The following is a 13374-nucleotide window of genomic DNA, read 5'->3' as shown; positions in this document are numbered from 1 at the left end:
GAAAAGCAGGTGTAGGTTTAAAAAAACCACAGTGCTTTAAATTATTATCAATCAAGGATAATTAAGGTTTTTTCTTAAGAAATGGCCAATTGAATCATCAGATGCTACAGTTAAAAATACTAATCTTTCAGTCATGTTGCGTGCTTGCCTTATCCTATAAAGCATACTACATCTGTGTTTACATTGCAAATTTCCATGGCTTCTGTGTTTTTTAGAATTCCATGCTGTCAGTTATATGAAATATACCTGGAACTTTTCTTTGTCTTCTGCTGTTTACAGGTAGCAAAACAGAGATTTGTCTTACTTCTGCATGGAAGTGCAGTACAGCTTGCTCTTGAATGCTTACTTAATCTGTGCTTTCTTGTCTGCATTTCTTCTTTAATCATATATGAAAGAAAGCATTAGGGATGGAGGGTATGCAATAGCTTTTGCATGAAAACAGCACCTACTTATTCTCTTCACACACACTCCCCATATGCAACATTTTAAGGTATCAAGTTAATCTGGGAATAAAAACTTCTGTGTACGTGTATGTGGGTGTATATCAAAAAAGCTCTTTCTTCTTTGTTTTTCTCATTTTGTTTTTTAATACTAACTTTGTGGTTTAACTGCTGTATTTCCTAGTCTTTTTTTCTTGATCTGGATAAAAGTTCTGAAAAAGTTTTATGAACTTGAGACTTACTTGCCTGAGACAATGCCAATGACTAGCGTGGGGGAAGAGAGAGGAGTATGCGTTACAGAATTTAATTTTTTTTTAATCCTGTTAGAAGATTGCAGTTTTCTGCTATTAATTCAGCAGAATCAAGTCTTTCAGAGCCTTAGTTTCCTGATGCAGCTGAATCCATATACCAGCATGTTACTGCTGAAGGTGTCTGTGGTGGGGCTGTCATGGTTCCTCTGCTGTTCCTGCTCCCTGTGCTTGCTCTTGCATTTTTCTTGGTGCAAATTCAGTACACTGAGCTGGCAGAAAACAAAACAAAACAAATCTCTCGATTTCTACAGACTTCATAAAAATTTATATTGGCTATGGGGAAGTTAGCAAGTTAAGTTGGTTATTATTAATTAGGTTTTTGTTTGTTTGGGATTTTGTTTGGTTTTGGGGTTTTTTTTCCTCTTTTTGCACTATTAGTCAAATAGGTCTAGGTTTGGCACAAGGAAGTGCGAGGGCCATGTGTCCTTTAGCAACTGTATTTTTTGATTGGTCAGCCTGAGTGGAAGCTGCCTTAGTTGTACAGCAATATAATCTTTACCTTTATGACATGCTCTAGAAATACTTTGGCAAATTATTGTCATAAAATGTTGAGCTGATGTGTTTTTAGGTTTGTAGTTTTGAGGTTGCAATTTTGCTAGTTTCAACTTCAAATATTTGTCTTGTTCTTCTAGGTCCAATTCTATGAAGTAGTCCATTCCTTAAGAAGAGAGCTAAGTGATCTACAGATGAAAAAGGAGAGTCTAACAGAAGAGTTAAGTGGGTACAGATCCCAACTGAAGAGTCTGACAGAGGTCTGTTCTCCTTAGTTACCTCAGTTCAGAAACTATGAATACACGTATTGCGAAAATCTCATTCTCCAAATCATTATTCATGTATAAGATATAAAAGCTTTTTTGCTGTGTAAAAATTACTGTAGGGAGAAGAGGGCAGGGAGGGAGGGAAAGAGGAAATAAGCTATATGCATCCCTGTATAACAGCTAACTTCATGCTATGGCTACCCTGCAAGATTTGCTCATTTGTTCAGGCTCATACCAGCTATGTTTTGCTTTCTGAGGGCAAGATTTCAAGGTGGAGAAGCTGGGCAGGAGATCCATGCAGCAGCAGCTGAATACACCATGATGGTTCAGTGTATAGTTTTTGAGATGGGGATGTCTTGGTAGTAGTTTGCTTCACCTTTTGTTTTAACGTTATAAAAATATATTTTTAAAAGTTCTTTGGAGTTGCATCTTCTCTGTTATGCTTTTCAATTCTTTGTATTTTAATTTTCCTATTTGTTTTTATACTAAAGGAAAAGCTACTTTGATTTCAGGTAAGGTGGAAACACCAGAAGCAGAGAACAAAATTATATAAATATTTTTTATTTTAATTTTTAAAGAGCTAAGGAATTGAAACAGTGTAAGAAGCAGGTTTTTTCTAACATATTTATCAATACTTGCATCATTCTTGGTATGTATATAGCTAGGGTGGTTTCTATTTTTAGCTTAGTTCTCCCTAAATCTGGAGCTGGGACAACAGTTTCAGGTACTCAAAGTATATTTATCCAGGTCATGGCTAGTAGAGATTTAAACTGTCATTTTACTACTTCTGATAACATGTTTTAGTTACTGCCTTTCTGCCCTGTGGAATTTGCTTGCAGAATAATCAGGTGTAAAGAGAAATTCTTTATACAAGTTTATCTTTTGAAATTCATGTACTTTCATTTCTCATTCTGATTGAATTATAGAAAGTAGTCAATAAAAGTTATGCATTTATGTGCTTCAGCATTATTCTGTGTCACTGTCTCCGGTCATAATTGAGAATAAACTAATCCCGTTAATTTTTGTCTTGCATAAGCATTTTCCTTCATTGTATATTTAATGTGCTTTGATTTTATAAAATTATAGAGGAGGATTTCAGCCTTTGAGATTTGACTGACATCTGTTAACTTTTGCTGAAGCAAATTAACAAGATAGTAGATAACAATAATTAAAGTTGTGCTAGAAACAGTTTTCTTGGGGGAAATTACTTTCTTTGATACAGACTTCTAATTTTAATATTTTTGCACCACATGGTGGCAGTATCCACCTTTCCCACTGGTCTGCTTCTCAAAGTTCGAAGTGTGCTGTGCTTTTCTTTGTGGGGAGGCTTAAGAGTCTCTGTGTTTTGATTCTGGCAAGTTCAGGTTTTACCTTGCTGAGTGTCACTCTAACAAGGTACCTCAGAAAATGTGGTGAGAGGAGTGCCATCAGGATGTGAGGGTACTTTAGAATCTCCAATGTGCTTGGTGCACAGGAGCTGACATACCTATGCATCTCTTGTAGTTTATGAAAAAGTGATTTCAAGGTGTACTGCTGGGGTAATTTTTTTTAGCTCTTCACTAAGGTCGAGCTTTTTTGCAAGGAAATTCATCAGTAGGAAATAAATTTTTGTTCAGAGCCTTACCTAAGCTCTTACACTCTTTTATTGTTTTGGGTTTTGTTTTTTCTTTTTTTGTATTCCAGTAATTATTGTTTCTCCAGGTACATAAAATATAGTTGCTGAAGGTTCTTCCCTGTTTAATAATTTTTACTCTGCAAATCCTTCTTTTGGGTTTCCATTCAGTACTTCAAAAATTTTAAGTTTTCTCTAATACTTGCAGTATTTCTGTTCTTTATGTAATTTATCAACAAAGTCTGTTCTGAATTTAAAAAATCTTTAGGAAACTAGTAATACAGAAGTTTGAAATGCAGTCATCATCGGAGTTAAGACAATTGTTTTTTTGGGTTTTTCCTTTTGTGAGAATAAGCTACTTCCTACAGTAAGCATTCCTTCTTTTTTCTACTCTTATAGATAATTAAAGCTCTTCTTAATGAGTTTCAGCACGAGTTTCTTCCTTCTTTTTGGGACATAGAAAGGAACAAAAAATATGCTTAGGCTAGATGGAGGAGGAGGAGGAGGATTTTGTTGGCTTTTCTGGTTGTTTGTGGCTGACAGACTATGTTTGAGCAGGTTTTATACATGTACCTATTCACCCCAAAATAAAGTAATAAGAAATATAAAGCAATTTGTTCTAGACTCATAGGAAAGATAACCTAGCCAACCAAGAATTGAAGAAGTTTGAAGGAAAATTTGAACTTGTCTTAATAGATTAAGTCCACATTAGGAAAATTTAAATGTGAAATGAATTCATCAAATAAGACAGCCATGGTGACTCTAAAACTGTAAACTTCCCTTGGTGCGCTGCTGCTCTTAGCCCTTAAAGGCTGTTGAATTTTTAACACAGACCCAGTAGGATAGGGAGCTGTTTCTGACAACTGGTAGCAGAAAATGACTTGTGAAGACTGATATCTAGCACTGGAACCTGATCTGATAAAAGATATTCGTTCTGCTTCTTCTGTTTTTAAAGTGGTCAGTGTAAGTGGTTTTGCTGTACAGCTAAATTGTACACAATTATTGCATCTGATTTAGATCAATACCTCTGGTATTTAGACCTCTGGTTCCAGGTATAATAGCAGCCACAGCCCAAGGGGAGGCAGTGGAGCTGGTGAAAGCCATGTTCTTGTACTGCTGACTGACTTGCTACTAAATGTATGGTACAGACTTGTTTTAGCCTCCTTTTACAGCGCTCAGTACTCCAAGTATAAATAATGTTGGCACCACCAGCTTTGGAGGTAAAGATAGAGGAGGAAGTCCAACTATAGTGGTGTATTACCAGGAGCTTCCCAGAAATAAAACCAGCTTCTGATGTGTGCATTCCTATGCTGAACATCAGTGTACTATTTTCAGTATTTGTTTGTTTCCAAAGTGGTTAGAACCTTCCCTCAAACAGATGTAATTTACTACTAGTGGGTTTCTCTCAAGGCTGGGAGAGTGTCTGGGAAGGAAATCTTGCTTTTCTTTGTACCTCCAGAAGATTAAGTATTGCTTTCTTCTTCTGGCTGGGAGTTTCTTGGCAATGTTTTCCTGGAATTTGGTATTGATACAGTTTTATCAGGGCTCCCTTTTCCTTAGTTATTTTTTATATAAATTTGCCTTCAGGATTTGCAATAAAATTTATAGCATGAAAGTATCTGAAAGCTGTGGTTATCCTAAAGACAAAGCTGGTTATGTGTAGGACAAAGATCTTTTGTAAGACTTCATCTCTGAATCAGGATTAGTAGCTGTCAGGTTTTGCTAGACATAACTAACAATTTTCTCTGTGATAATGTTTTCCAGCTGGAGGGAAAACATATCTATAGTCTTCAAAGAATAAACTAAGCTTTTGTACTCAAAGGATCACTTGGCACTAGATGTGTCTGAATATCAGAAAACTGAGGCTGTTGTTGCTACTCCAAAAGGAGTGGGATCCCTAGGGCTTCTCCTCAAGTTTGTATATCTGTAAAGACTGCAGTCTAGAACCCTTCCCCAGCCCCCTGACACAACTTCTTTCAAGAAGTGCCTTGATCATTTGGTCTTCACAGCTCTCTTGAGACAGATGAGATCTTGATCTTAGGTGAAATACGTGCCTATTTTTATTTTTTTTTTTGCTATTGGTAATGCTGTTCAGGAGAACAGCTGCAAAGATGATACTCTACCAGTAACTGTGAGCTTGGGGCAGCAGTTTAATATTTCCAAGACTTAAAGAAACTTCATACCTATGAAAGTTCCCTTTTCTATCCAATACCTTTATACTCTTTCAATAGATAGCTATGGCTCACATTGACTGCCAGCTGTGGTTTAGAGGAGATGAGATGGTTTAATTATACTGCTCTGTAATGATGTCAAGGATCTTTCACTGAAAATTCTAGTAAGCTCAGATCCAGAGAAAGAAACTTTTTATTCCTCCATTTCCTTTTGCTATAGAAGCACTTTTTCCAAAGCTTCTCTTTCATATGTTCCTTGCAGAGTTTCCCTACTTTGGATTAGCTCAACATTTTTGTTTATAATTTTTAGTGGCAAATAGTGACCTATCTACAATCAGATTAGCAATTTCCCATCTACAAACAGAGTACCAATTTCATAGCAAGTTACTAAAGATATGTCTTTTTTATCCAAGTATATATAGCTTCTTCCTGACATTTGGGCAGTTGCATTCCAATAAATAATGTACTGACCAGTAATTTTTGAATGCAGAATATGTAAACAATTGGAGCAAAATGTCATCTTAACAAAGAAACAGCACCTCATCCAAATAACTGGAAGGAATTTTTTTTACATCACAATAGTACAGTGGCTTTACTTTTGCCTAGGGCCTTTAGGATAAGAATATAGTGCTGGCTTTTGTAAGTGGTTCTTCAAAGATGAAGATCATTGAAAAAAAGGCTTTTTAAAAGCAGGATCACTTTATTTCGCAGGCTTATCTGTAGATGGTGTTAAGAAGTGCTGCTTCTGCTTGATTGGCTGATTAATCTATTCCCTGTATTTCTGTTTATCTTCTTATCTTCAAAGGCTTTTTGAAACATCAGCTAATCCCTATCATATGTTATGTGTCACTAATTTAGTTCAAAAAGTATGTCACCTGGATTTTGCATTTGAAATTCAGATAGGTGTTCATTTCAGTGACTGCTATAAACTGCTGCTCATTCCAGATTGAGGGTAGCAGTGAAGATTAATATCATTAAGTTGAGGTCTGTCATTAGATCTTTAGTTTCTCTATCAGTTTGGGGTTTTAGGTGGTGCAGATCAGGCAAGCTGAGAATATTCTTGCTTGAAACATCATTTGTGGACAGTGTTTGTAAACCAAATGAAAGCACTTCTTAGCTGACTCACACCCTGTAGAAGCCACCAGTACTGATTAATACCAGGTTTCTTAGGCAGCTCTGTCAAGAATTTCTTTTGGCAATGGTTGCTTATCTATCTCACAAGACAAGTTTGGTTTTTCATTTGTTTTAATCATCTCATCAATCTGAGTTTCTGCTCTGCAGAAGCAAAAATTAGTAAGAGGCTGAAGAAAAGCCATGAGATGTATAATGGTCATCACATTCAGTGTTGTAAGGAAGTTCTGTTTGTTCTTTAATTATTTTAAGGTTTGTGGGCTTACTTAAGCTAATATTATTTATTGGTATTATTTCTAGGACCTCATTTCTGTCCTTGTAAGAGCTCTGTATCTTGATTATTTTTAAAACCTCTTTTTTGCTGCAGCAGGACAATGCTGTTTATCAAGATGTTCAAGTGATCTTTTGAAGATAAATGAAAAGATAAAGCTGTTCCATTGCAGAGATCTTAAAATCAGTAGAAACTAAATTAATTTCATCACATGCAAAGCAAGGCTTCTTCTACCTAAGCACAGGCAGCTTGGTTGTGTGTCTTTAAGATGTATTGTATGAAGTCCAGAAGCTTGTGTATGTGCTATCTGGAGATGTGCATACCATATAGTGGGATTTGTGTGTCAGCCTATTTGCAGCCTAGAGTGTGGGCATCAGCTTGCTTTGTCATGTTTCTTCATGTGTTTAGAATAGTACTTCAGCACCTTAAAATTAGGTAGATGAAAAGCAGTGTCCTGTGCAGTATAATTACTGTTTCTTCAGGCATTATATTAAATCTTGGAAAAACAAACATGACAAACCCCTCTAATTAAGGTAGGTCTTAGTATCACTTTTCCAAAGCAGAATTTAGCTTTCCTTCCCTGGAATTGCCATACTGTTATGTGATATTAACATGACATTAATAACTGATTTATTAAATACAATTCAAAAGTAATTTTAGGTCTCAGGTATTAGAAGGAAGTGACTTTGCAGATATTTAGCTATTCTGTTAATTGTTGCTTTAAAGCTGCCTATGGCAACTTTCTCCAGAGGTTTACCAATTTAATTTTTTACTTTTGGTTGTTGTCTTCTAGCCGCTGGCTAGATAATACTGTAGGAGCTTCAGTAGCCCACTCAGTGAAGGGTGTGTGAATTCCAACATGACATTAGCAGCAGAATGGCATGGGATATGGGATATCCACAGAAAAATTGTATTCTAAACCTAATCTTTCTATTTGCACTTAAAAGTGCCTGTACCAACATTTCCTGTTGCAAGATGAGTGATGCTATGCATTGCATAGCAGGGTACTTGCACCACTATGTTACATATTTGCAACTTTAGCTAACTTGTGCACAACACCTTTTAAAAATATCTGTCAGAGACTTTCATTATAATAATGCCATCTTTATAAGGAATGACATGTAAACTGATTAAAGAAGAGACTTTCATAGTGGTAGTTTGCTTAATGTATATTCATTAATTAGGATAAACATAAACTATATAAACCAGTATGTGTTAGCATGAGTAACAATCATGTCTTTCCATGATGGATTTTTAATGGTAGACCATGCAGAATCCTCATAAAATCTTTCTGGGTGTTGCGATTTTTGTGATTTGCGACCCAAAGTGATTTTAGTAAAAGTGAAGATAAGTAGGTATGTGAAATATAAAACAAAAACTTCTTTTTTATCAGCAGAATAGTTACAGTATGGCTAGTAGATTAGGGAGCTTTTCTGTAGTGTCTTAAAAAGTATTCAGATGTGTTTTTTCAAGAAGAACAAATTCTGTCAGTCTTTCAGCTGCTGATGTCTGTGAAGTTTGTGTCCTTCTGTCATATACTCCATATATGCTGTTGCCCTAAACTTTCCTTGTCTATTAAAAACTAGCCAGTTATCTTCCTGTAACTGTATAAAGCTTAGCTTTTAGCAGTATTGAAAAATTATGCACTCATAAAATGTCTTTTACTGCAAAATAAACGTAATTTGAAGTTGCTAAATGCTTGGTTTAATAATGACATCTTAAGGCTGTGCTCACCTTCAGTTAATAATATTGTGATGTCCATTCATAATAACCAGATAGAATAATTGTTTATCAAGCATCCATTATTGAGCTTGCTGTCAACCACAGCAGTAAAAAAACTGAACTCAGCAGTATTCTGGGAAGTAAGATATGGAAAAAATCTAGATGCCTGGGGGTATTCTCAAATTTTTAACAAGCAACTCTTTTTGTTTTACCTTTTGTAAGTGAATGAGCATTATTAATTTGATCATTCTTGTGAATAAATTGCTAAATAGTACAGTATTTAGGACAAGTAAGATAAGTTTGTGAAAATAGTACCTACATAGTAGAAAACTGAAAAATGGAGTCTAGATTGGGGATTAAGGTATAAAATTCTGCTCTTCCTGCAGAGATTTGGAAGGAATTAGTATGATTAGGAAATCTGTTGATCTTCAAAGGGAATACCTAGTATTTTATAAGGTGAATACTCTGTGTTCTCTTGCTTTGCTTTCATTGTTTCAGTTTCCAGAATAATCCGTAAAAGCATGTGAAAAGGAAAAAGATAGGAAAATGGAAATTAATGCTGATGGACCATTAAGTAAACTTTTTACTTTATTTTTTCTTCCACCAAAGCTTTCCATTATATGCTTTAGCAAACATAGGTTACCAGATAGAATAGCTACAATTTGGCTGAAATCTTTCAGATAATACAGATGTTTGCTGAACAAACCATCCTCTTTCTTTTTTTTTTCCAATTAACTAGCAAGTGTCTTCACAAGTATCTTCACTTGTTTGAAACTGTTGTAAAGGTGGTGTGAATTTCTTGCTCCTAGTATAGGTTTGCAGACCACCAGCTATATATATATGAGGGTTACTGGCCTCAGAAGTTGTGCTAATGGACAAATGCCTTGGAAAAAATAGGTACATTTAGTCAAGTATTTGTAATAAGATAAAAATAAGTTGAGTATCAATATAGCTGGTTACTTTGTGATGCATTAAGCTTCCAAATACTGAGACAAATGAATGTATTAGCACCTGAATATTCGTAAGAGGTTTTCACAAAACATATTTGGTGATTACTTCAATATATATTGGTGTAATATATGTAATATATGTAATATGTAATATATTGGTGTATATAATATATATTGGTGTAGCTATGATCATTTCAAAATGTCTCACTTCCTAGAGCTATGAAGATGAGAGGAGGAGTCGGTCCGAGCTTGAGGTCAGATGCCAACGTTTAACACTGGAACTGGCTGATACCAAGCAGTTGATTCAGCAAGGTGATTACAGACAGCAGAACTATGATAAAGTAAAATGGTAAGTGTCTCTATGATTCAAGTGTTTAACTAATAAAGATCAGCCTGGATTGACCAGAGTTCTTACTTAGTTTTATTTTTGACTTATGCATACCACAGATATTTTTCCTTACCTTACCGTACACTAATGGTTCAATTTCCTCCTTTAGTATATTGCGGATATAAAATGAACAACATTCTGAAAACCAGTGCATCAAATTATCTTCCTAAATGTGTATATTTTCAGATTTACTGTGTTTTCAAGAGAGCCTAGCAGTCTGATTGCAGCTAAGGAAGTGGGAGCTGTTGATGGCAAGCATCTTGGAACAAGTACTCTTTTTTCATTCATAGTTTGAAAGCAATGATCTAACAAAGGGCCCTATGCTCTACTCTGTGCTGCTTACAGAATGAGTTAGGAGGGCAGGACCTTGGGAATTAATATTTACAACTTAAGATATCCTTGAAACCATAAATTTGAAAGGGCTGTTATGAGAACTCTGGCAGATAAACTCAGGATTACCTTAATTGCAGGAAGTTCCAGTCTCTAGCTTTTTTAAAATATAAATTGTACTGTTATAGCCAATGTTCTTAATATCTTATCTTGCAAAAAGCACTTGCAAAACAGTGAAAATAGACTTCATGTAAATAAACTCATAGATGTATACTTCACAGTCCAGCTTCCAAATAGCTTTTTCAGTGTGCTCAGAAGTACAAGAAATCTGGTCTTTGGCACATTTTTTGAGAAATGGATTAAAAAATGGGGATTATGAATAGTATTATGATATGAATTACCCTGTCAGCTCCTTAGTTGTTCATATGGAATGAGCTCAGGTGTAGTTGACACAAATTACTTTGCCCACCAAATCCTTTGGAGGGGAATCTGTCTTCTGTATTCACAGCATTTTTTGTTCACAGCTATATGTACAAAAACAACCTTGGAAACAGTCTGGCATCTTGCTGCAAATAGGATGGATTGGTGCTATGGTTTGCTTCCTATATGCAACTGCATCTTAATAAGTGGATTGTAATAACTTTCGTGTGAATGGCCCCAGTGTTTTTAACAGTGTGTGTTTAAAATAGTCTTGAGTTGAAAAAAGCATGAATGAATGTGCCAAAACTGTATTTGAGAGAGTAGGTTGTATTCAGCTGGGTAGGCACAGACGAAGGGGAGGGGAGAGCTCTGTTGGCATAACTGCATGAGGATATTTGGGAGCACTGCAGGAGTAAATCACTTCCAGACTTGTTTCTGCCTTTAAAAACACTATGTCAAATCTAGTTCTGCTGTAATACAGGTTATCTCAGTTTTAAAATGATGTTATGCTGAATATAATATTGGTTAGCTTTTTTCTAAACTGCAAGTTCATATTGGCTCATTCATTTCAGTGTTCTGACAGGGTGAGAGTGAAGACACGGTAATGGTTCTTTGTGCATGCAGAAAGCACTTTTGCTCAGGACACCAGCACAGTTTTTGCAGCTGTGTCATGCATATTTTACATAAGACAACCCACTCTAGTATCAAGTCTGTATGCAGAGCAGAGTACTTCCTGAGAGCAAGTATATATTGCTTTCTGCTCTGTTAGGAAGAATGGAATGAAGTTGCTTCACTTTTTCATTAGACTTCCATGTCTGCAAAAGATTCAAGAGAATGTTGTGGGAAATAGCATCAGAAGCCTGATAAAACTAAACAATGGATAAGGGTACTCACAGATCATTGCTAAGAGAATAAATGTGTAGCCCAAAGTTACACTAAAGAAGAATAATCGGAGGAGAATGAAAAAATTTAGGATGGGAGTTTGAGTGTTGTAGAATTTTCTTTGTTTCTGAGTATTTAAATAATCCTCAATTGTTTCATACAAAATGATACTGTTGCAGGTGTTAATAACTATAAAAGGTTAAGATAATCACCAGCTGGTCTGTGAATGACTGGTTGGAAGAAGTCAGTGTCGTGAACTGGAAGAACGCTGAGAAACTAAAAAGGCACAGGAATTTTGCTCATTACACTTTATGCATTAAATAATATAATAGTTTAACTTTGCTTTCACAGTGAACGTGATGTATTTGAGCATGAATTGTCAGAACTCAGAAGAAACTATGAAATACTGGAGGTGTCATACAAAACACAAACTAAAGAAAGAAATGACTTAGCAAAAGAGGTAAGCAAAGTTCTTACCTTAGTAATTGTGTATTTCTTCATCACAGGAATTTGATTCTTTGTCTAACCAAGTTTGTCAGGATCATGGAATAATTTAATTAGAATAGTCTCAAAAGACCATCTGCTCCAACCCACCCATGCAATACAGATCAAGATTAGCACGTTGCTTAGGGCTTTGTCAACTTTCTATTGTCTCCAATGATGGAGATTCCACAGCTTTTTGGACAATCTGTTCCAGTGTTTCTCTGCCCTCTTATGAAAATGCATTTTTAAAAACTATTCAGTTGTTACAGTTTTTTCTGTTGCATCTTGTCCTGTCACTATGTGCTGCCAAGAATCTGGCTATTTTTATGTGTTGCCCTTGGATAGGTGAAGATAGCAATAATATTTTCCCCAATCAGATTTCTCTTCTGAGGACTGAAAAAAGTTCCATGTATTTCTCTTTACATCTTGTACATCATATGCTGCAGTTCGTGACTATCTTGGTAGAGCTCTTCAGGTTCTGCTTCAATATGTTGAATAGGACATGTGTGTGATGGGATATAGCCCACCAAATACAGTTTCATAAGTGTGGAACACAGGATAATAATTTTTTTTAACCCACTGTCTGCATTGTTGTTAATACAGCCTTGTAGTCACTTGGTCTTCTTTGCTGTCAGGGCACATTTCTGTCCCATGTTGTTTGTTCAGCTGGTATTTATCCATCTGATCTGTATTTTGTCAGTTTTTCCATAGAGGTGTTACAAGGGGTGGCTGAAAGCAATGCAAAAGGTCAAGTAAATGACATGGACAGTGTCCATTCCCATCCCTATCCACAGAGCTAACATTTTGTCAGGTTTGCTAGGTTTGGCCTTGGTAAATTACTGCTTGTTTTTTCATCACCTTCTTGTTTGTATGCATGGGGATATCTTCCAGGGGAATTTACTTCATAATCCTTGCAGGGACTGAGATTAGGTTTGCCAACCCAACTGAGTTCTCCTCCTTGAAGGAGGGTTCTGATTATCAGAAGCCTTGATCACTTGCTATGATCCTTCAGATGGCTGGTCATCCTCACAGCAGCATAGGCTATCTCCCGCAACACTTGTCAAGTGCTTCCCATTTTTTCCTAGGCATTACATGCATGCTATTTTGCTAGGTGTGTGACCTAGAAGGCTGAAGCAAAGACAGACTGAACTCTACCAATAAGCTCAGGAACCTGGGAGGCCCCAGGGGAAAATTTATCACTGGAAGATGAATGCTGTGAGTATGCTTGATATGGTTTAACCCCAGCTGGCAACTAAGCCCCGCACAGCTGTGGGATGGGGGAGAGAATCAGAAGAGTAAAAGTAAAGAAAACTCATGGGTTGAGATAAAGACAATTTAATAGGCAAAGCAAAAGCTGCACACACAAGCAAAGCAAGTCAAGGAATTCATTCCCCACTTCCCATGGGCAGGCAAGGGTTCAGCTGGGGAAGCAGAGCCCTGCAAAACTAGTATGGAAGATCTTTGTGTATTAACACTTCAGCGGCCAAATAAATGAGAGGACTGCT

The 13374-nt window shown here is 36.2% G+C and overlaps 1 protein-coding gene across 6 annotated transcripts in view; it reads left to right on the top strand.

Moving 5' to 3' along the window:
- Nucleotides 1-13374, top strand: part of PIBF1 (progesterone immunomodulatory binding factor 1) — a 104390-nt gene that overhangs the window by 8272 nt on the left and 82744 nt on the right. For all 6 annotated transcript variants that reach the window (XR_015284541.1, XR_015284540.1, XM_086881078.1 and 3 more), the window contains exons 5-7: nt 1384-1503; nt 9582-9715; nt 11738-11846. Coding sequence is in view for 4 of the 6 variants with exons in the window: in XM_086881078.1 (XP_086737204.1) it covers nt 1384-1503; nt 9582-9715; nt 11738-11846 (363 nt within the window). In the remaining 2 variants the exon portion in view is untranslated. The remainder of the gene's footprint in view (nt 1-1383; nt 1504-9581; nt 9716-11737; nt 11847-13374) is intronic.

The sequence above is a fragment of the Cyanistes caeruleus genome, chromosome 3 (genome assembly GCF_971803275.1).
Source record: "Cyanistes caeruleus chromosome 3, bCyaCae1.hap1.1, whole genome shotgun sequence".
Taxonomy (NCBI): Eukaryota; Metazoa; Chordata; class Aves; order Passeriformes; family Paridae; genus Cyanistes; species Cyanistes caeruleus.
This window is presented reverse-complemented; position numbering and strand designations above follow the sequence as displayed.